Source organism: Neopsephotus bourkii, unplaced genomic scaffold (genome assembly GCF_033783945.1).
Source record: "Neopsephotus bourkii isolate Nb327-2 ecotype Australia unplaced genomic scaffold, CSIRO-AGI_Nbou_v1 NB_673, whole genome shotgun sequence".
NCBI classification, from domain to species: Eukaryota; Metazoa; Chordata; class Aves; order Psittaciformes; family Psittacidae; genus Neopsephotus; species Neopsephotus bourkii.
The window spans coordinates 2,130,295-2,154,615 of NW_026901172.1; the positions used below are offsets into that span (position 1 = coordinate 2,130,295).

The 24,321-nt window shown below is 41.0% G+C and overlaps 1 protein-coding gene across 1 annotated transcript in view; it reads left to right on the plus strand.

Annotated features, from left to right (window-relative positions):
* PATJ (PATJ crumbs cell polarity complex component) overlaps window positions 1-24,321 on the plus strand; it is a 149,448-nt gene that overhangs the window by 119,402 nt on the left and 5,725 nt on the right. Inside the window, exons 34-42 of the mRNA XM_061353426.1 lie at window positions 8,833-8,916; window positions 10,878-11,071; window positions 12,753-12,900; window positions 14,049-14,135; window positions 16,826-16,943; window positions 18,286-18,323; window positions 18,601-18,723; window positions 19,815-19,919; window positions 23,397-23,500. Coding sequence (XP_061209410.1) covers window positions 8,833-8,916; window positions 10,878-11,071; window positions 12,753-12,900; window positions 14,049-14,135; window positions 16,826-16,943; window positions 18,286-18,323; window positions 18,601-18,723; window positions 19,815-19,919; window positions 23,397-23,500 — 1,001 coding nt within the window. The remainder of the gene's footprint in view (window positions 1-8,832; window positions 8,917-10,877; window positions 11,072-12,752; window positions 12,901-14,048; window positions 14,136-16,825; window positions 16,944-18,285; window positions 18,324-18,600; window positions 18,724-19,814; window positions 19,920-23,396; window positions 23,501-24,321) is intronic.

A 24,321-nucleotide genomic window follows, 5' to 3' on the forward strand; every position in this document is an offset into this window, starting at 1 on the left:
TTTCTGTGAAGGAGGATTGTCAATTTTTAGGGGTTTTATTCTTGTCAGTACATGGGGAAATCAACGCTCTAAGATACAAACTTTTTCTTAGTAGGTGGGAGCACTGTTTTGCTTCCAGCTGAATAATTTAGTAATGGTTGAGTTGATGACTTGTAGCTATTGTCTCTGTATTTGCTGCTGGGGCTCAGGGCATGCTGGAGGCCATTCAGCAATTTCAAGGCTGGTGGAGGCTAGTGCAGGGACACTGCCCTCAGGCAGAAGCACATAACCCTGGGAGGGGAGAAGAGGAGAGTGCAGAGGCTCAGCTGGGTTTTGAAATCCCAGTGAAGTGATGAAGAAGCACTTATAAGGGAATAAATGATTGCAGGAGCAGTAACCTGGGGGCAATTTGGAAGTGGAGTAGGTAGGAGGTGGTCATTACCTGAACCTTACATAGAAAGGAAAAAAAGAAACATGCTTCATCCTGTGTCTACTTCAAATTTGGTAAACATTTAATGGTTTTACTTTTGCTTTCAGCCGACTTTAATAAAAAACACTTTTAAGGCAACTTACAAACTTTAAGGTACTCCATCTGTACAATAAAGCAATCCACCAAGCCAGGGAACTGGAACACTTTAGCAATGCTCAAAAAAGTAATGGAATATGCCTGTGCTCAGCTAATACTAGTTGGTGTGAGAGCTGGTAACATTGGAGTTGGAGAGGAAAAAGCTTCTCTAATCACCTCAGTTAGCCCAGAAGGCTTTCTGGCTCACAGTGGAGTAGGGGAGCTTGGCGATGGTGGGGATGCAGTTTGACAGAGGAATATTTAGATTCATTCTGTCAGTCCAGGTGATTCATACCTTGCATAAACCCCATCTGTTAGGGAAGGGCAAGGGAATAATCCAGAAAACTGTGACTTTAAATTGCAGCTGTTCAAGACCCAGTGTTTGCCCCTGGAGCTGTGAGGGCTAATTACCCTGCTAGGGTCTCTACACTGCCAAGAGCAGGCTGCTGCTAATACCAAAGCCAAGTCTGATATCTCTGTTTCGTGCAGTGCTGGAGGCAGAAGTAAAGACCTACCTAAACGTGAGGACTGCTGTGACTTCTGTCTTCCTTAAACAAACAGATTTTCCCTTGGTTGAGTTTTCTTCCCTCCCTCCCACCTCAGTTCTATTTAGATTCAGGCAAAAATAACTTCATCTCTTACAGACAGCCAAGGTCCAAGTGACTTTGTAGGCAGCCATCAAGTCCAGCTAAGTCTGAAACTGTTTTAGGGGAATATGCTTACCTTGTAACCACAAATGAAAGCAAGATATTGGCCTTGGGAGGGTTTAAGCAATATATTGGCTATAGATATTGTTGCTGTTAAGTCTGTCACACAATGAATGGAACAATAGAATGAAAAATGGCAATAGAAGGCCTCAGTTTTTAATCATGCCTTGGGTATTGTAGGGGAAAAGTTTGCGGTTGGGGGAGGAAAAAATGCAATCACTGCTTAACCATCACCCACATTTATAAAACAGAAGGCAATTTAATGACAGGGTGGCAAATGCAGTTAGCTTGAAATTGTGAGGAATTGCTTTGACTCCTGGTTGGAAATTGTTAAACTGAAGTTGGTGGATTCATCATAATTCCAGAAGGACGTTAGCTTATAACAGCATGAAAAAACCAAACTGCTTTGTACATGAGTTATCACAAATGGGAATTAGGGCAGTAAGTTTTGCAAATCATGTAGTTGATGGATCCTTGGCACGAGTTTAGCTGCCTGTAAGGCTAGCTTAACGTAGCAGTGCCTTGCTTGAAGAAGTTAGTGGCTTCCAGGAGTGTAAATCAACCATAAAATTCAAGCTAACAACATACAAAAGCAGTAGGACATGTCAGAATGGACTTCAGGAGGATCTTGCTTGCAGCTGATGAAACCACTAGTTTTCGGCTTCCTGTGTCATACGCATGCAGGATCTCAAGCATCCTTTAGAACCTGTGTTATGCACTTATACACTGCAAATTTTCACATGCTTATTACTTGATAAAATAATGAGAGTGAGAGAGTTAACATTTTAATATGTAGTTCTTGTGTTTTATTATTCCCCCTAAAATGAGCATGGATACTTTTTGAAAAACCTTAGTTTGCTTTGGCATGTGAATCATAGAAACATAGCTCTTTCTATCATTCTGACTTAAGTCATATATTTTTACACTAAACATCTTATTACCTTAGTTTTATTATTTCAGAATCAAAGGAGAGCTTGCAAATGTCGATGACTGCAGAGCAAAGGAATGTTAATGAATAGTGCCATTGAATTTTCAGGTTTTAGCTTTTCTGATCTTCGTGAATATAACTGTAAGCAAAAATATTATGCAAGCTGAATAAAATTTGAATAAATAAGGACCAGATGTAACTATAGGGGCCTATAAAATGTAATACAAATATTATCCACTTCCTTAAAATAAATCTGAATTTTAGTATGAAAAATTATATTCATATTGATATTGTGGATTAATCTTTTTTATGAAAGTTGGCAAGTGAACGCCATCTCTTGCAAGGGCTTGTTCTTAAATGGGAAACAGACCTTTTGTTTTGACCTTGAGTGGAGAAGTTTTTTGCTATCGTGCAATGTAGAGCATTTTTACATTAACACAGTAATACATTTTTACATTATATAGCCTGTTTTATTACAGTAGTGTTTGGCTTAGGATTTTGGGTGCCTGTTAATGGTTTGTGAATGCTGCAATTGCAAAATATTTGTGTTAGGAGGAGGTATATTCAGCACGATGCATTAGATAAACCCCTTTAAGAAGTCATGGGATTTACTTGGACTTGACCTTCAGCTTTTGTTGCTGATCCATTATCTCTTAGATTCCATTTAGATCTGTGAATGGAGATCATGGATCATAACATAACTGTTGTCATTTCCTCTGCCTACAAGTAACCAGCAGCTGGATTTATTTTAACTGCTGAGAGATTCTTAGATGGGGCTAATTCTTCAGCAAAACACACTGTGCAACTCCTCAATTTCTACTTTATCTGTGAATCAGCCTGTAGAAATGAAATGACAATTTTACTACTCTGGGCATATAAAACTTGAAAAGGAAATAACTAATGATACTGTACTTGCCCTGGGAAAGAAATAAATCTGTAATGCTGCAGTCAGCAAAACACCCTTGTAGCTTTATTATCTTCAGTATATGCTAATTTAGAATAACACATGTAGCTATGTAGGAAATTTGATGGAAATGTGTAATATTAGCTTAGGAAAATGCAACTTGTCAACTAAATCAGAAAACATCTTCCCTGAGTGTTGTTTTATATGTAGCTTGCTTTTCTGCTTCCTCAGGAAAGTGCTCTAATCCATGTAGAAATTGGAACTGGATGAGCTTTAAGGTCTCTTCAACACAAACCAGTCTAGGATTCAGTCTATGAATTTCATTCTATGATTCCCAAATATGTGGTGTCTGTTTTGACCCAGACTTACAGCATTGTTGTCTTTGTGTGCTCAGAAGTGTCTGTTCAGGGGGACAGGCACCTTTTTGCTCTATAATGCTCCCTTGGTTTGAGTCAAATGGCTGGCAATGTTCTGGTGGTAGAAATAGCTTTGCAGTGAGAGGGCAAAGCTATGGGTATGGTTTCTACCTGCATAACTGTTTCAGGGACTTTCTATCTAATGATCACTGCCTTAAAATGCACATCTTTTGAAATACGGCCTGGGATTTTCAAACAACTCATTTCTTACTGAATGCCTTACCTGGTATCCTTTTGTGCTGATGGTTATTGCAGTCCTCAGTGTGTTTTGGTTGAGGACATCTGTGAAGTGCCTGTGATCCTATAAAAGGAATGGCTGGATCACATAGAATGAAATAGCACAGCAAAGATAAAGCAAATATTAGCTCAGTTATAGAAATAACTTGTTGTGAATGATCTGCAGTAGTTAAGGACTATGCAGTACTATGGAAGAAGGCTCTTTACAAAATTCAGACCTGTTGCACTGTCAAATCAGCCAACACCAGGTACATGGGTATTTCTCTGCTCCAGTTCCTTTGAAATCTCCCTGCTTGCATACTGATCCACATCACAGAACTTCATCAAAATATCCATGATACTTTATTTTTGAGCTTCTTTCATGTTTTGTGTCCTTTTGCTTCCTCACCCTCTTCTTGCAGCGTTTGCAAATAACAGTCTGGGGGGTGATTTTCAGTGGCAGAGGGCCCCCTGCATTGAAAGCTGCTGCTTGTCCTTCAGAAGAACAGCTGCATGGAAGCAAAGAAACACTAAAGATGTTGGCTGAGAAGCTATAAACCAGCAGAAAACGTGCGAGCAGTCCAAGCCTAAAGCCAGACACCTTGTGGGGCTTTCTCACCACTGTTTATGGTCCTGGAGGCTTTTAAGGTTCACTTGGGCAGTGATTTTCCTGAGTAGGAAGCTGACTTTACCACCTTTCTCCCAAAGGCACAGTCAAGGTCATTGCCTGGCGTCTCTGCCATACCGGCTCTTGACATTTCAGATACAAAGATCAAGCTGTCACTCTTACTGAATTTAATTCTTTCACGTTAGCATTTCTGTTTGTGCTCTCTGATGGGTGAGTGTGATATTCTTCCCCTACTGTGTCTCTGAAGTTGTTATAAATCGAGCAGAAAACATATCCACAGCCTGGGGGGGAGTTGAGATCTGTTTCCCCAAGAGGTCAGGGCTCTTCCCCACCCTTAGGCAGAAAGAAGTGCAATGTAGATCACGCTATGCACTTTTTGCAAGTTGTATTTTCCATAAGTGCTTTCTCAGATTGGGTGCCAATTCCTGTGAGGTTCTCTTGCCCTCACTGTTCAGGAGTCGTTCGCTCTGCACCAACGTTGTTCTTCAAGGTCGACAGACCGAGAGGCTCTCTCAGCTCTTGTACTTGCCTGCCATTTCTTCCACAGCCAAAACCTCATTTTGTGAGTCAGTGTGAGAGTTATCAGTCATGTGCCTTCCCTTTGCTCAAGCAGACTGTGCAATCACAGTGGTATTCTGCTGCTAAAGTGAGAGCGAGGGGTGTAGCTATCCCACAGCTCAAATCTGAACCCCTCAACATAAGCACTATTCAGCCCTGTGTGGCAGTCTTAGCAGGAGAAGACGAAATCCTTTCTACTTTTCTTTCAGTGCTTTCGTGGTTGAATAGTCTTAAATTTACACTTGTGAGTGTGGACTTTGTTTAGCATAGAAAAACACTGTTTATATGGCCTGACTTGTATTCTGCATCCTTCCTCCTGTGCAAGAGATGTTCAATTTCGCATTAATTCATGGTTTGTAAAATGGTCCCAACTATTCTTTGTCAAAATATACAAGGATTAAAGCTCTAGTTTGTTGAATGGATTTGTAAACCTTATGAAGTATGTGCTTTCAGCAGCTGGGTATTTTTCTTTAAACAACTGTGTTCTTGATATGTTCTTCCCCTTTCTGCACGCACAGTTTTTGTGACTCTGCCAAGGTGTATCCTAGAGTGGCATGATCTGTGTGAAGCTGGTAGTGAAAGGAGATGGAGAGGGACGAATGTGAAAAATCTACCTGGAGCAACCATGAATCCACCACCTCTGTTTGAACACTGGTGTCACTTTCATAGAATCCAGACTGGTTTTGGTTGGAAGGGAGCTTAAAGCTCATCTAGTTCCAACCCCCTGCCATGGGCAGGGACACCTTCCACTAGAGCAGCTTGCTCCAAGCCCCTGTGTCCAACCTGGCCTTGAACACTGCCACGGATGGGGCAGCCACAGCTTCTTCTCTTTTTTCCCCACTTTTTTTTTCCTTTCCTCCTTCTCCATTGATTGATTTTGATCTGCTCAGGCCTTAACATCTAGAGATATCGCACTGAGTTAGTGAGGAGGAGCTGCAGATGTCCAGTAACTAAAGCCTATCCTTTAAATAAATACTATGCACTGTTTTAGTCCCAGTACATCCCATTTATTTTTTTTCTGAGGCACTGAGAGGGGCGTTAGAGCTTTGATCTGTTGCACGTCAATAGAGACACCACAGATTAGGGCCTAGTTAGGTGGCTGGAGTATGACATCACATCTCATCACTGCGTAAACCTCTTTAAAATATTGATTTAATTAAAAATGGTCAAAACCATCAATAGTTTTTAGTGATTTGTCATGGATGATCAAAACCAACAGAATCTTACCCAGATCCCACTAGATCCAGTGCAAAAAGATTACTTATGGGATAAACGTACTTTGAGCTGTCCCAGAAGTATCAGAGGAAAGGTGTCTGTCATAGTTTATGAGCTAAGGAAGGTACGACTCTCATATTTATGCTTATGGATTGTTGAAAAACCTTTACAGTACATCATGGACATGTTTCATTCTGGTTTTAATCAATGATTTGATCAAACTACGCTACTTTAACAAAACAAGCTGATTAAGAAAACAGTGCTTTGGTAGGTCAGCAAGATGTTTCCTTCTTTGGGTTAGGCACAGACCGAACAGGAATGTACCTTTTCATGCCATATGTATTTTTAGTTCTAGGTCTGGCTTATAACACATGCAGGAACTGCAGTGTAACACTGAATTGGTGCCTTTTCAAATAGATGATGCAGATTATTCAAACTGATAACATTTGGTGGTTCCTGAGTCAGAGCTTTAGGTATGTGCAGTTTCACATTTAATAATGCAGTACTGGGAGAAGCTGGTAACTGCAGTTTGTTGACCATTTTTAGAGCAACCGCAGATGAAAAGCAAACTTAAAGATACGTGGTGGAAAGCTCCTAGAACAGAGGTAAAGAAATACCAGATTAAATACAAGTCTGAAAGTGTTTGCTTTGACAATCCTGTGCATGCCCAGTCTGCAGTTACACAGTCACATTGCCATTTTCCTACTGAAGCTTGCGTTCATCCACTGCCCTACTGTGTCGTGTGTGAGTGATGCAGTCTTAAAAACCTGGTTGATATTTTGTGTTATCTCGTTGGCCACTTCTAAACGCCTGCCTTTGTGAAGTGCTTAAAAAGCTGAAAGCAAAGCATGCCATGGAAGTTCTAAACCACAGACTTAGCTTTTTCTCAGAGTTACCCATGGTCAGCCTCAGGTGAGAAAATACAGGTCACTGTCACCCTCCTGGCTTTCTCCCAGGCACAAGTCTCTTGTGTGCACTTAGAGTTACAGGATCACTTTTAAAACAAAGGGAACCAAAAAATAAACCCCAAACCAAGCAACCAAAACCCCACAACTGAGAGAAGATCTAAGACACTTAGCAGAGGATTTAAGCAGTGCTGCTGAGATGGGACATGGGCACTGTTCCACTGGTAATAGCTGCGTCAGTTATTTGAAGAAAACCCTGCAGTTACCAGTGGTGTGTGTATAGATGTCATATTTTTTTAATCAAACCATTCATTTGATTTAATTAATTACCTTGGTACACAGCTCATAGTATTTTGCCTTCATTTATGTAGATTGAAATCTTTTTTACCCCATCTGGAACACTTGTATCAGCTGTAATCCATTTGTGATTAAAATCCTTCAGGCTTTTTTCAGTGACTGGTGTATATGTATCAAAGAGGAAGCTTATGACAGTGGTACTGTGCTCCAGCAGCAGCGAAGCGGCTGTAGACACAAGTCCACATCATTAAATAAGGTGTAGTGGGAATAAAAGAGAATAGTGCTCTCAATGTTGTCTTGATCAGAGTGTTAGCTTAAGGGCATTTGAGTTTTCTTTCTGTTCAACATGCACCATGTGTGCAGGGAAAGGACTGCAAGGCAACACAGGGGGGAAGTTCACTTTGTGATGAGAGATGTAGTATCTAGCAGTGTTTTCAAAACACGAAGGTACTTTGTTCTACCCCAGCAGCTATTTCCTGCTCCTGCTCCAGGAAGGCAGTGCACAGCAGGGCTCACACACTAACCTCTGCAGAAAGTCTCTTTGACTTGTACATCAAACTGCTGAAGGAGCTTCGCCGTGGTGTTTTGGGAGGATATATTCATCTGAGGACAACTTATCCAAAACCTACATATCTAATTGAAAGTCACCATATATTCATCTAAAGCCATTTCAGGGTTTGTCGTGAAGCCGGTTCTGCTCTGAGGCTGGGTGTTTGCTGGTGACACTGGAGAGAGGAGCACACTTTGCACAGTGGAGCATCCCATCCTGCTCTCTGTCAGGACTGCAGCTGAAGCTCTGTTGCAGAATGTTCACCTTTTTTTTCAGAGGGGGGAAACGAATAAGAACTAAGAAACAAACCCGAACAATGCAGAGGGAAAGCACCAGCAAGAGAACAGTATGTTCTTTGTAATGCTTTTTCTTCAGGGACATCTATTGCTGGCAATAAGATTAAATCACTGAAACCTTCCCTGAAGCTACATCTGCCACTGCCTACATTTTCCAACCTCAGTAATAAACTAACATTTGCCATTGTTCATTTCTTCTGGATTTCATTTCTTACAGATTTAACCAGTGCTATTTACCACAAGGCATTCAGTTCTTGCTTAAAGCCGAGCTCTATGCCAAGTCCCTAAAAATATTCATAGCTCCAAAGAATCTGGTTTTAAATAATATCATTAAAAGTAGACGATATTAATACAAGAGTTCACACTGAGTTCACATGTTCCTGATGCCAGTGGATGAAAATGATGGAAGCCGAAGAAGCCCAAGACAAGACTACCATGAAGTGGTGAACAAAATCCTATTTACTGGCTCTCTGTATTTTGATTAAGGGAGTAGTTTTCTTATCCCAAAATATTTAAAAGTAAAGGAATTCTGTTACAGTCTTGCTTATCCTGACATGGAGTGCTTTACCTATTTACTGCAGAGCAACGGGCTGTGTGAGGTGGGTCATGGCTGCCACTTTGAGGGGTGTTTGGGAGGAAGGGTCCACATTACCCCTTTCTTCCCACAGGATGCCATAGTGATCCATGAAGTTTATGAAGAAGGGGCAGCAGCCCGAGATGGCAGACTTTGGGCTGGAGATCAGATTCTGGAGGTAAATAAGTCTCTTTGTATATGTGCTTGCTTATATCTTTATCATGTGTATTTGTATTCAACACAGTGTAGGTTTCCTGAAGGGGAAAAAGTGATCATTGCATAAGGCAATTGAAGCTTCTTTTCTGCCACTGAGAACGTCCTTTCAAATTCATATTTCCTTATATATTCATATAAACTGAAGGTACAAATTGAGAATATATTAAATTTAATTGAGCACGGCAGTTCTCGGATTACATAGTTCAGCTGTCATGTCCAATAGCTCAGTATTATTCATCTGTTTAATCTTTCATTCAGAGGCCTGCAATACCTGCACTGCTCAAGTGTCTCAGTACTGCCTTCAAACAAAGTGCTGAGCTGGGTGAACTTGGGGCGAGAAGGCAAGGGATGGATGCAGCATCCCTGTGAGCATCCCTGCCAGCATCCCTGCTGCTAAACAGTGCCTGCCTGCAGCGTTGCTGGCGGAGCTACCGGCCCCCTCAGGCCATGGCTCATAAAACCAGTAACACACAGAACTATTTCTGTCAATAAATATAGTGTTTTTGCTGCAGGGAAGCATGGAAATTGAGGAGGGAAAGGGTTAAGAAAGACATGTTGGTCTGTAAATGAAACTTGCGTCAGGCAGGGGTTCAGCACAGCTGCTTGCAGTGTCTCGCTGTCAGATCAGGACAAATTCCCAGCATGGCCATTAAGGCTTTGGTGTGTAGGGTTAGGAAAATAGTGAGAGGTACTTGGGGATTTGTCTTTACAGCTCTTGCACTGAAAATATTGTTTTTAGTGTTAAGGCTGAATGTTGTTTTCGTTTTATAAATAACTGTGTATTAACAGAGCACAATAATGAGGGGGCAAAAATGGGAAGGTTAATTAATTCTTCTCTGGTCAAACAGGAAAGTGCTGATGTTTGTGTGCCGTAATATTGTTATTCTTTCAGCTTTTAAAAGCCATAGCAATGAATCAAAAAGATGACTCTGAATTAGTTTCAGATTAGTATGATAAAGCATACGTAGATGCCTGTGTCAAGAAAAGAATACCAATGCAGTATATAAACAATGCAGAATTAGTACAAAAGAATGTAATTACTATAAATTAGGCTTAGTTATATTAATGTAAAAGTGTGGCTGTAACTTTGTGTATCTAGAAATACTGAGAATTATTTTCAGTGCCTTAAAACTTACTATGTTATGGAAGTGGATTAACATTGTATTTACTTACAGTTCATGCTGCTTCCTAAAGAGACTTCCAAAATATTTAGGCATTGATACTTTTTGCTATTAAGAAATAGAATATTGGCAAACACCTTTAAGGGCATCTGTGGTTCAGGTCTGGCAAAATTGGGAGATTAGGTTTCCAGATGCAATGGATGTTTTTAGTACTTGGGCGTTCAATCAGAACTTCTTGTTCCATCTGATACTACTAAAATGCTAAAACATTTTCAGGTTATGGTAGGAGAAATGTAATTGAGTGCTCCAGGAGTGGTCTTGTGTGCCATCTATTGGAACAAAGCAAAATAACCGTTTAATATGTCCTGCCTGAGCTTCACCATTGCCATTTGCTAATGTTTTTGATTCCTTCTGTCTTCGGCTTGGCAGCGGTGCAAAGCTGGGGGAGAAAGAATCTAAGCAGTAAGAGATACAAGAAGCTCAAAGGAGCACATCCCACTTCATCTGGTTGTAAGAAGGAAGCATTGTTTGAGGTTCCAGCAATGAAAAAGAAGGGAAGAACACCCACAAAACTTACAAGCCAACATGTTTTGATTATTGTGATTTATTCCATGCAGAGGCACAAAGCACCAAACTTGCAGTCAGTAGGAGACCCAGGAGCTGGGCCCTCTAGAAGTGGGAGCACTAAATTAGAGTGCCAAGGGGTGTCAATTTGACAAATTTGTCCTGTCACACTTGAGTAGGGTGCGATGAAAAGGTCATTTATACATGTCATTTGGAAAGAAAACACTGATTATTTCAGGTGAATGGGATCGATCTGCGGAATGCCAGCCATGAAGAAGCTATCACTGCATTGAGACAGACGCCCCAGAAGGTGCAATTAGTAGTTTATAGAGATGAAGCACATTACAAAGATGAAGAAAACTTGGAGATCTTCTATGTAGATATACAGAAGAAAACAGGCCGAGGACTAGGGCTCAGCATCGCTGGAAAACGGTAAGAGCATCTCTCTGACCTTACTGTACTTCAGATGAGAAATAATTTACTTTTTGCCATATGAATGACTGTAGCCATTAAATGGAATAGGAAATAAAGGAAAAACTCTGTAAGGAAGAGAATTTTGTATCTAAATAGCTTCACGGATGCTATGGGGCTGTCTAGCCAAGTGGGCACATGTGGAACTGGGAGCTCACTGTCCTGCTGACTTCAGCAGAGATGCATCTCAGGGCTTGGAGGCCCTAACTGTGGGGTTTCTGATTTCAGAATGGGAGCAGAAACCTTAAGTATCATAAATACTATAAATATATTTAGAAATACTGTAAATATAGATACTATAAGTATTTATATAAATACTAGGGTGTGCCTTTGGAAATTGATTTGTGAGTTAGATCTAGCTGCCACCCCAGTTCAAAGGGACTGATGTCAGTGGAAGACAAGCAGCTGAGCTAGACCCACATCCTGAACAGTATCAAAGTGACTCGTCTGCACTAGACACCAGTGCCGTGATTGCGGAGCAGAATCTGAGACACAATGAGTAGGTAACAGCTGCTTAATAAAACGTGACTTTTTACTGATATATTTCTAAACCATTGCTATTAGATCATTCAAACCAGAGCACTGATAGCTTTAATCTTTCATTGCTAGAAGAGATTTACAGCCTGACACTGGCGAGCACTCGTTCAGTGTTGGAAGTGTCATATGGTTGCTCTTCTGTATTGCCAGAAATAATTTATTTTCTCCATTACAAATCATCATGTCATTATCCTGACTGCGTCTGGTCAGTAAAGTTTCTGCAGCAGCTTTTTACAAGAGTGGTGATGTTTAACCCAGGTGTTGTGAGCAGATTGCGGGCTGGGTAATTAATTTAGCTTATGTAAATTACCTTACAGATGGTAATGGCAGTCTCCAGCCCTCCCATGTTTGCTTCCATGCAAAACTTTCTGTACTGCTGCTAAGTGCTTTGCTTGTGGGGATTTCTACTGTAGAGGTAGCCCAGTTTGTGAAGTCAGCATGTGATGCCCAGGTATAATTCACATTGTAAAGTGTTGTGTCCTGAAGGATGCCAAATGCCACACCTTGGCATTGCAGCTGGCACCAGCTCACACCACAGCGAGCACTGGAAGATGGGGCCAGCACCAAGGGGTCTGCAGCCTCCAAAGGGGAAATAAAATACATTGTCCTCTGTGTCTGCATGGCCACAAAGCTGGATTTCCTGCTGCATAACTCAGGTGCAAACTAGGAAAGTCTTTTCTGCAGACTTCTCCCTATTACTGTTGGGGGCCTCCAGGCTTCTGAGAAAGGAATTGAGCTGAGCCTTGGAGGTGAATACAGAAGAAGTATCTGAGGCTACATAATTCATATCAGGCACATCAGGACGTAGTTTAACTCCACCTTAGGCTGATCCTTGGCTTTTGATTCACACAGGTGGTATTTTTCAGGAATCTTCATGGCTCATACAGTCGGAACTAATGGTTCAAGGCAAAAGACAGCATTAAATATAGCAAAACATGCCTTAGTTTTAAAACTTGTAGGCTTTTTGCACAGTTGAATGGATGTAAAACTACTTATTGCACTGCTCACAGGTTTCTGTTAATGTCTCTTAAATATAAGTAGTCTAAATTGGTCTCCCAAAGAATATTGGATTGTGTAATTAGCCATATGCTTCTTGCATTGTTAGAAATGGAAGTGGAGTGTTTATCTCTGACATTGTTAAAGGAGGAGCTGCAGACCTAGATGGAAGATTAATTCAAGGAGATCAAATTTTGTCTGTAAATGGAGAGGATATGAGAAATGCCTCACAAGAGACTGTTGCCACTATACTTAAGGTGAGTACATAATACATTTTAAGGTATTGAATTGCAGTTACTAACACTATGCAGGGTAATTATCCTGAAGTGCTATTTACGCATACACAGGACAGCTTGAACTGATTACTGAGACAGAAATTTCATCTGAAATAACTGGGAAATTCATTTAAAATCACTTCTCCATGTATTTCTAGGAGTTGGATGGTATGAAGTGGGAAAACAAAGACACATGTAGTATTTAGGCATTTATTTGAAAATGCAACTGTGGATTTCATATGTTAGAAAAACATTGGGAAACCTGAGAGGCGTACAAATCAGAACTCAAGTAAAATGCCTTTGGCTTTGCTGTACTGACCTGCAGCTATAAAATGGCAGCTTAAATCTGTTTCTGCACAGCTTTCCATCTTAATGGAGTGATCTTACACTCTGAAGTTGCCTTTTCTGTTCAAAAGCATGTGGCTGCTTGGGTCAGAGGAGAGGGCAGGAGGTGGCCTGGCTGTGAGAGCCTGGTGTTAACTCCTCTGTGTAGCTCCCAACCCTGACAGCCTGTACCTGGGATGAAAGGATGGGTGGGAGTGATGCTGCAGACCCATTTCTATTCAAAACTGCATCTGGAGGCAAGGGCTTTTTCCCTGCCATCACCACTACTGTTTCTGCATATGATTTCTTCCATTCTTGAAGGGGAAGGCTAATTATTTCCTTGCTTTTTCCATTCAGGGCTGATACTTGGCCAAAAGTTTACCTATTTAAGAACTGGAAGTATGTAATATTTCCAATTATGAAGTTGAATCCATATGTGTTAATTTCACCCTTTTCTGCAGCATTTTTCCTCTGAAGTGTTTTGCATGAGTATTGTTTGTAGCAAACTTCTGTTAAAGAGTTGGGAGCTTTTGTTTATTTTTCCTGAGTAATTGGCCATCTACAGTTTGCCAGTAGGAAGATTCATACTGACTTCAGCAGCTAGCATGAAACCTTCAGATTAAACCTAGATCCAGGAGTGGGTACATTTTGTATTGTCTAAATACAAATGTTAAAGCTTTTGAGCATTCCTTGTGGTTTTCTTCATGGGGTTGTGGTGCTGCATATAAACATAATTCTCTCCAGGAGAGCGTGAAATATTATACGTCTACTTAAATGCTGTACATTGTGGTTGTTCTTTTTCCAAGTGTGCCCAAGGCCTAGTGCATCTTGAACTTGGGAGACTGCGAGCTGGATCGTGGCTGTCATCACGGAAAACATCCCAAAACAGTCAGGTTAGTGACAAATTCATATGTATGAAGTGGGGCTGTGAAGGGCAGGGCATGGGGACAGAGCACATGCACGTGAGGCGCAGTCCTTCCATAGACACTTACTGCTGAGGAGGTGGAACAAAGTATTTTATCACAATGATTTTCTGTGCTGAACTGCAAAGCAAGTGTCATGCTGAAATGCTGGTTAAGTAGAAGAGCAAGTTAATGTCTCTTTTTAAGGAGTGTTTCCCTAAGACACACCAGTGATGCCCATATATATTTTTTCAGACCTGCAAAAAATGCTGGATGTATTTTGTGCAGCTGTTTTGTCACTCAAAAGGAGTTAATGAAACTGAACTGTATCTCTGTCTACCTTAGGGCAGAACCACATGAGAGCTGCTTTGCTCTCAAAGAAAACACAGAGCAATTTCCTGCTTCACTTGCTTTTTACCTGAAGACAGCAATTCATTTTTCAATCAGTGCAGGGCTTTCCCCTTCTCCCCACACCCCCTACTCAGCTCAGGCACTGATACCATTAGTATTAAAGCTCAAATATTGAAAAGGAGAAAATCAAGGCAAGATGACTTAGAAAACTTTTTTTTTTTTTTAATGGATTTTCCTTCCAAAGACTGACTTTTTTGCCATTATTTTGAAGTTGCCAGTGATTCACAGCAGGGCTATTGCTATGGAGTGTTTTGCTATGGAGCTATGGAGTATTTTGACCCCTCTTTGCCTAAGGGCAGCTGTCAGGGACCCACGGGGACATTGCCCACACACCTCCCTCTCACACAGAATTGGGAGCAGTCAGGAGAGCCTGCACACCAGTGGGATCCATCCCAACTTTCACAAAAGCTAAAAGAAGGGTTTGGATTTGGAAACAGAGAGGAGGAGCCATAGGATTTAAGTTAAGGGGGGATTTAAGTTAAAGCAGGAATGCTTTTAAGGAGGTCAGTAAGAGGGGAGACTTGTCCCCAGTGTTGTGCACGAGCAACCCAAAAAGGATGCCAAGATCATAGTCATGTGGTGTGATTTCTTAACTTCCCAAAGGCCAGCAGGGATGGAGCCCGGGGTGGGTGAGGTACAGGAAGGGCTAAAGCCCAGCTTTAAAAATACTGACTAAATATCCTTGGCGAAACATCTGCACTGCATACAGCAGGCAAGGAGAAATGAAACAACAGAGGAAAATTATACTGATTGCATTAAGTAAGACAGCAGTCTTGAGTATTAGGAGGTTTGGGATCGTTGTGTTAACAGCTAGCCCAAGCAAGACCAATGTAATCAAGAAGTGGTGGTTAAAAATTATTCACCCGTTTTTACGATGTAAAACTCACAGCTGAAAGGGAAGCAAAATAGTATCTAACATGAGTCCAGGTAAAAATCAGATCAAACGTCCCCCCCCTTTCTTTGTGGCATAAGAGGCTTTTGCAGGAACCTGCATCTCTTTTAATATAAGAAATCTTAATTGCCACTTTTACTGCAGAGTCGTTTGAGAGCCCTCATCTCAGTGCTCCTCAGCGACCTGGTGATTTTGAAAACCAAATAGGTTTTTCTCAGCAAAAGCTTTCCAAGAGTTATAAAACTCTTGGCAGATAACGCAGCAAATCAGCTTGAATGATTTGCACAACTGCGAGCGATGTTGTCGAAGCTGCTGGCCAAGAGCATCCAGAACTTTTGTCCTCACTTGGCTTTTTTCTTGGTCTGTTGCATACTTTTAACTGTAGAAATAGAAGCCTTGTGGTGCAGGACAGTGATTTCTTTGACATGCATTGCAAATTACATTAACTGACCCACGAATTGGCAACTCGAGGTGGAAATTGTGCTCTGCCTGTTGTTCATCACTGACAGCTGCACACTGGTCAGTTAGAATTAATGCTGCCAGAGCTTTTGATTCACCGCCTAATGCATTTAGAGGGAGAAAGCTCTGCTGTGGATGGAGAAGTATAGGCCAGATCTTTGTTTTGTGTAAAGCAGCACAGTTGGGAAGGTCTGGCCCTCAGTGAAACCTGTTGTTCAGATGCACTTCCTAAATTGATAATTATGTTTCCTTGAGGAGCAGAGGCTGAAGATAAAGCCAGATACAGAGATAGGGGAAAGGAGGGCTGGTAATGGACAGCCAGGAATTGGTTACATGCCCAAGCAGCCATCTTCAGAGGCTCTCCCTTTTGTCATCTGGTATATTATTCTGGAAATAAGGGTAGGTTCTTGGTGAAATGAAAGGAGCAGAGTCTATTACAGGACCTTGTAATCAGACAATATATTCAGCTAACATAACAAAGCCTGTCGATTACTGCCACGTAACAAGATGGGTGTCTGTGTGAGAGGGGCTGTTATGTGTCCTGCTGGGTACCTTATGCGCACTCATCGTGCCTGCGGGGTCCATCATGAGGGAGATGCCCACCAGCTGTAGCAATAACCATCATGTACCCTTCTCCTCAGGTTCAGAGACACACTGGGAACAGAGGAGAGCGCTAATCCTACTTCCTGATGCTCTCTAGAGCAGACCTGACCAACGTTAAGTGTGCACGTAGAGAGTGAAGTTCAGTTGTGTGGGTTCTCATTTGGAAATGAAGTTAGAAGGGGTTTCAGTTGCGTGGCTGATGTGGTATTTCCAGTGTGGTTGTCACAGAGCACAGCTGCGCCCGTATGTTGCAGGAACTGGTTTAAAGTCAACATTTGGGTTTGACTCACAGGTTTTGATTTATTTTTAACTCCAGGCCAGCCAACAGAGTGTCCACAGCCACTTCCACCCTGCGCTTGCTCCGGTCCTCTCGACCTTACAGAACTTTGTTGGCACAAAAAGATCTTCAGCAGATGCGTCTCAGAGGAACTCAGGTATAATCTGGGTGGCTGTCAGAATAGCTGCGCGTTATTTGCTGTATGTTTGTGCTGCTTTCAAAGCAAAACTGAATACTTGAATCTGGTTTTCCTACTCTGCCTCCCAGAAGACGCACCACTGATGTTTGAAGACCCAAAACACTTTCCAGCAGATGACGTTATTTTTATGTCTACTTGTAGAGTAACGGCTCCTCTGTTTTAAGTGCAGAATTCCTGTGCCCTGCTATTCCCCAATGCCCATGTCAGAGGCTTAGCACAGGCATGGTTCTCGCATTAGAAACCATTCTCTCACGGAATAAAGCTGCCATCACTTCATTTATTTCTTTGTTGCTCTTGAGTGTGCAAAGGGGAGGTTTGTAATGAGAAAGTCATAATGCCCAGTTGGCACTTTGCAGATTTAGCAAGTTCTAAATCTACAGCCTGCAGTAGCTTGTGGAGAACCTGTGCATTTGCGTGCTCTGACCTGCCTCAGAAGTCAGTAACCTTTGGCCATGAAGTAGAAGGCATTTCTTCTGCCAGTTTGCACGCACTGGGGGAAGAATGTGGCTTCCTTCTGGCAATTTGGAGTGCCCTGTGGACCTCACAGTACCTTGGCAATCCTGCCTTCCATACTGATGACAGATATCTGCACAAGCACACATGGCTGGTGATCAGAAATACTGAAATGTGTTATTAAGAATCACTAACTTTTGAAAGAGACTAATTCTGCCTGCCTCCTGAAAGGTTCTTAAAGTAGTTTAATGGGAGCTGATAGAATTAGGGGTTCGTAGCAGAGCCCAGAACTTCACTACACCAACAGCCTAAAAAGGCTGTTGAGTCCCAGTTTGAATGATTCCTCTCAAGTGTCCCTTTCTTCTATTTTGAGTACTTTTAAATGTCCTATGGCTGTATACATGCCAGCCAGACTTCCTGGCTGTCTGTTATTTACTAATAGAACACAAATTAGAAGAGGGAATCCATGGAACCTCAACAGTCTCAGACCAGCCATGTGCTCTACCCTTTGTAGTCAGGACACTGTGATTTATGAACAATAAGCCAATCTTTAATTGAGTGAAATGCACAATAGGGCTTGTCTTCAGGCTGGCAGAGTGCTGGTATTCAATAGGTTGTGGTCAGCAGTGGCAGTGCTACAATGGGTGTCACTGTGGCATCCATCAGCCGGAGTGATTACATCCTTCTCACGTGAGCGGTGCTGCCTTGTTTGGCACAGGGAGGCTCTGCTCCTGCTTGGTGATAACTCTGACTATGCAGCAAGGGACCATTGTCACCTGACAGTGTTATCTCTTAATTATATTATCTCTTAATTACAGATGCTAATTGTTTGTTTCATTATTCCTAGGAGCGGATATGAGCCCAAGGACTGTGGAGATAACAAGGGTCAGTGAGTTATTTTCGATCAGTTCCAAAAGCTGACACCTTTAACTGAAGTTGTTAATTTTTGTAGCATTTCTCAGAAGTAAAATTGCATTATTTGTGTTTGCAGTAGGTTGTTGGATGTATGCCTGAGTAATGGGACCTGCATGTGTGAGGATGTGTATGTCTGTCAAACCTATTTTCTTCCTGTTCCATAAATCAAATGATCAGTTATTGCTATGCTCTGAACACCCACCTCTGCAAGTTGCTTCAATTGCAAATGTTTTTTGCTTTGTTTTAGGGACCAAATGATGCACTTGGTATTAGCATTGCGGGAGGGAAGGGAAGTCCATTAGGAGATATTCCCATCTTCATCGCTATGATTCAAGCCAGTGGTGTGGCTGCACGTACCCAAAGACTCAGAGTGAGTAGAGGGATCCTCTGAATATTTATTATTTCATCTGCAGTGTGTCCTACAGAGAAGGAGCCTCAAGCACTTCTGTATCATCACCTTGATAATAACTCATAGACTGCTTTTCCTCTTTTTATATATGTATATCTAAAACCAGAAACAAAACCAAATAACCCTGCCTGTCTCTTCCCTTTTTAATTTTATTGCATCTTGGGATAATGCCGTAATGGAAAAGTGACATTAAGAGAAAGAACATCCATGCATTTGCAGTGGTCTTCAAGTGTATATGTTCATCCAGACCGAGGGAGGGCAGCAACAGGCTCTCTGGAAACCATAAGCGTTTTGGGAACTGCAGGCTGGGCATCATTTAGAGCCCAAAACAGGTAGAAAACAGATTGAAAGTTAGTTGTTTGTTCTTAAGGCCCTTACGAAAAGAAATGTCAAAATAAGGCACTTATATCAGACCCACAGGATATGTGTGTTTTGGGAATGACTGTAGTGAACACTTTCAGTATTGGAGAGAGTTTCAAGGAATCATTAGTACTGGAAAGAACTTATTCTGCAGATACACAGGGTTGCTTTGGCCTGTGAGATTCATTAGTACGTGCTGCTACATTCATGCCATGTCTCTAACAGAATTACACAATAGCATTAAGTGCCAGGGTCAAGATCGTTTTTATGTGTAAGAAGAAGAAGAAATCATTTAGGTTAATTAGATTAATATCAGAAGTGCCTGCTTTCCTACACTTCATTCAGCATGTGAATACGTAGTCTGTAGGAGTATAAGCTCATCTGCACATACAGACACAAATAATCCTTTCTGGATGGGAGGACAGTAGTGAAAATTTCCCTCTCTCTGCTTGCAGATGGAAATAGTAAAACACAACACATCATTCTCTGGTTGCATTGTTGGTTTTAGAAAATCCATATTATGCTTACTCTGAAGAATGGGAAATGATCACTAGCAATACAGAACTCTCACAAAAGGGATCCTGCAAAAGAGAAGCATGACTCTGCAATGCCAAGTTCATGAGGAATTTTAAGCATTCTTAATTTTAATTTTCCCTAATGCTAGTAATTTTCCATTACTGTTGTACTTTTAGGTTGGAGATCGGATTGTCAGTATTAATGGGCAACCTTTGGATGGGCTGTCTCATGCAGATGCGGTTAATCTACTAAAGAATGCTTATGGGAGCATTATCCTGCAGGTATGGTGATAAATTGAACATGCAGCTGCATGAGGGGAGATAAATGGCATTCAGGGAAAAAAAAAGAAGAGAAAAAACCCTAAGCATCACTGGCACAAGGCATCACAGAATTGCAGGGTGCTTGCTGATGGGAATTACACAGAATGAAAGCAAGAAATGATTTTCATTCAAAAATTCTTTATTGCCATTCATACGGGCTGTGAGCATGACTATATAAAAGCGAAACAAAGGGAACAAAATAACTTGTTGCTACACATGATAAATCAACAAGCTTCCAGTTGTTGTTTGTATTTTTAATTTGAAGTTAACTAGGAACAAGAAATTATGTGTGTGTGTGTATGAGTGCGTGCATGTAGCTAGACTGTGACCAAACTGCCCACACTATTAAATTCCTTGTTCTTGAAAGGGGGAAAGAAATGCTAGCAGCAGTTAGGAAACATGATAGCATGATCATTAAGACAATGCTGCCTAGAATAGATTATTCTACAGGTAATGAATAATAACACTTGAGAGAGAAAACTGTTATCACTGCCACATTTATATGCTAGCTAAAAAGAACACGTTCTGCCACTTTGGTTCTAATTGCTGCTTGCCAGTATATTCATCTTCAGTTTATTTTTATGTTTACACAAAGAAATGGAGAAAATACTTGCCAGAGAGAATTCAAAATACTGCTCATTTGCAGAATTATTGTAACAATTGGAAAACAATAAGATGCACCACTAAAATCTACTCTAATTTTCTTTGTCATCACAGCATATTGGATTGGAACACATCTTGAGAGATTTTTGAAAGCTTCTTGCTTGCATTATAACACAAATGTGACTACAAAAAAAATAGGGGGAGGGAGAAAAAGGTAAAAAAAGAAATGAAATTACAATAAACTTAGTTTTAGACTTGCTTATTCTTTGTTTTGTCTGCCTGTGAACTGCTGACCTGGTAAGTGATGAGCCAGTTCCAGAGCAGATGGTGTATTTGTGTAGTTCTGTGAAGTCAAAGGAAATACCCAGATATACACCAGCTGAGGATTTTCTGTTAAATTATAGTTATCATATTGTTAGTAATGTTGAGCAATTTCACTTTTCATGTCAACAGTATTCCCTGAATAGAAAATGAAAGCCTGCTGCAGAACCCAAAATTGCTAATCTTGAAAGCTGTAATACAGCGTATCCCACCTCATCATGTATTTAAAAATATTCTTGATGTCAATTGGTTGCTCACATAAACAAAGAGGTTCTTCTGGAAATGTCTTGGGGTTTGTCACTTAATGGGTTTTCTTCTGCATTTTTTGCTGTCTGGCTTAAAATGGGCTTAATACTTTTTATTGACGATATGGGTTTACTCTGATAGAATAGAGTCTATTTTCCTCTATTAAAGTCTGTTATGTGAAGGTGAAATGTTAGAGTCTATTTTCCTCTATTAAAGTCTGTTATGTGGAGGTGGGATGTTAGAGTCTATTTTCCTCTATTAAAAATCTATTATGTGAAGGTGGGATCTTATATTTTAATAGCAGCAAAGAGTAGTATTGAAGCCGTGCTGTAAGCGTGGTGATACCTTACATGCAAAGCACAGGTACTTCTCAGTCACTGGATTGCTTATTTTTATTACAGCAATCAAACTGGAATAATCCTATCGCTGTGATAATCATGACTGATGTGTCATTAAGTAATTCTGTTTGCTATCAGGTTAGACCACTTCATGGCAAACTGCTTTGAAAGGTCAGATAATTGTGTTCAGTGGGGTGGAAAGGCTTATTATCAGCACGTCCTGGGAAGGATGGGGAAGGAGTTTGCAAATGCTGTTTGCAAATGGGAGATTAGGGTCTCAGGGGAACAATCATCCCTTTCGGCTGTTTTGATGCTTTGCTTTAATTTAATTTCTTTTCTGCAGGTGTAGTAATGAGATAAGGGGAAGCTTTTTTACAAGGTTGTTGAACTCTGATATGTTCTTCCTGCCAACGGAAGATTTTTGAATATAGATTTGTTTTGCCCTCGTTTTATTTAACAACAAAATATGACAAAGACTGGCTGGCACTCTCTCCCCTATTGCAGTGAGAAGGAAAACTTAACGGTGTCTTTGCTGTCTGCTGGACCCCTTCATTTAGGGCATCCAAGAACTTGAGTCCTGGGATGCACAATTTGCATGAGAACTAATCTTCCTTCCTAGAAAATGCTACCACCCTCTTGGCTCCAGGTGATTAGGAAGAGAGAAATATTGTTGTGGGAGAATTGTGAGCAATCATTTAGAACAGGGGATTTATAGAATGGATTTTTGTATTTCGAAAAGGTATGTTTTCCTTGAGCCCTGGGTGGAACAAGTACCTGTTTATTTTGATAAAATAAGGCCATAGATAGGTAGAGGAAATACTGAAAATACACTTAGTGGGTATTTCTCACTGTTCTCTGAGCCGAAATCCTGTGCTGTGCAGTAAACGTCAAGCAGAGAAGAATAGCTCATCACAAGGAGATGGAGTTAGGGGATAACCACAGCATGTGGTTGTTAGGAAATTGATGTCCTTTCAGCTGTAAATACTTAAAATCCCAAACACTTCATAGTGATTTTCTCAGATTTCTTCCAGAAAAAGCAAAGAACAGAAAATTAGCATGCAATGAAAGGTTTAGAAAAGAGCCAGAGAGAGCGTTGACACCTTGTGTTTAATAGAACCTGCTGAGCCTGAAAGATTCTACCCTTGGGAGGCAAAACCCCTGTGAACAGGAAACCCCAGACTATAGCAAGTAGCTGTTTCCTCAGAACAGCTGTAACTGGCTCTGTACCTAACCTACACAACAGTGATAGGATTGCTTTAAAAGCCTGAGCAAGTTTGCTACCCAACAACCTGATAAACTGTCATTAACTTTATTAATTACTGTATGGTGGTAATTCATGATGGCTTCAGAATGATGCAGGAGGCAGAATTGGGAAAGTTAAGAACCCAGTTTGTTGATCTATGCTGGAAACTGCAGTGGAGTTGAAACCATGGATGAATTCCTTCCATATTCAGCAAATAAACCAATGTGAGGTATTTCAGGGCCTCTGCACAATAGTCCTTTGGACCTCTGTATTTTGTTAAAGGCTAAGATGCTCTCTGTAGGAGACCTTTGCTTTCAAGCCCAGTCCTGGACACCCTGTGCCAACTCTGAGATGCACATATTCCCCTGAGAAAGTAATATTTTCCTTTGGGTTATCTAGAAAGACACTTCCCCTCTGCTCAGCATCTGAATGATAATTATGTAAAAGGCAAGAGAAAGCTTCAGAACAAAGTTTGCATTTAATCCCCAGAAATATGGTTACTATTAACTCTGTTATTTGAAAGTAGTGAATTTGAAGGACATTTAAGAGAGTAGGACTTGTATTTTAAATTTGCTTGGGGAAAAGAACCCCATCAACAATTGATTTTCCTGTTTTCTGCATAATTAGCCAAGGTGTCTTTGGTATTAAATGAACGCACACAGTTTTTCATTGCATCCTTCCATTTAGGTTGTGGCTGATACCAACATCAGTGCTATTGCTACCCAGCTGGAGAGCATGTCTGCAGGGTGCAACCTTAACTCTTCTTCTGAGCATCATTCTGAAGATCCTGAGTAAGTTTGTACTTAGCCTGCATGACTGAGGTGGATTTCTGTGTGCCATGCAAGGGAAAAGCCTAGGGTGGTGAAGGAGGGGTCTCTCCCATTGCTCTTGTCTGTAATTTTCCATCACCTTTAAAATGAAAACCCTGACCTTCTCCATGCTGATTATGGACTCATGTCCATCTTCACACGGTGACAGAAATTGCGTGAGTAAATAAGCACAAAATGTGTTTCCAAGCACTCATTCTGGACGTGTTTCAAGATAATATATCTCCTTTTTTTTCCTGATGTGTTATGCTGACGTGACAGTTCTGCCCTTGTCTGTTGGCTGCCTTGCCTGAAAGGCGTTACGATCCTAGCAATTTGAAATGATTTGTCATTGGCAGACTAAGGCAAGAGGTGTTAAAAACCTGGTATCAGAGACAAATGTTTCAAAACATGTCCCAGAGCATTCTTTGTCCTTTGAATCTTTTTAGCTTTACAATTCAAAAAAGTCTGATTAAAAATGTTCCACTTGCAGCATTTCTCTGTGCTGGTAGAAGCTAGAGATCTAGCCCTTCCATGGCCATGCATCATTCTCCATTGTGTGCTTTTTCAGGGCAGCTTATAGCATTCCAGTAATCGTTTTGAAATTCATTTGATCTTCATTGTGGTTCAGTAGCTTCATTATGTTCTTCATTTTCATTCTTTGATTCATTATATTTATTTTAAGAAGCTGAGATGCAAGTTGCTGCCCTACCTCAGGGGTTTTTGAGTATAAAAGTTAAGCTATTTATGCTGCATTCTCTAGTCTTACAATGCAAGAAACTGTTTTTATTGCTGCTCTCAAAGGA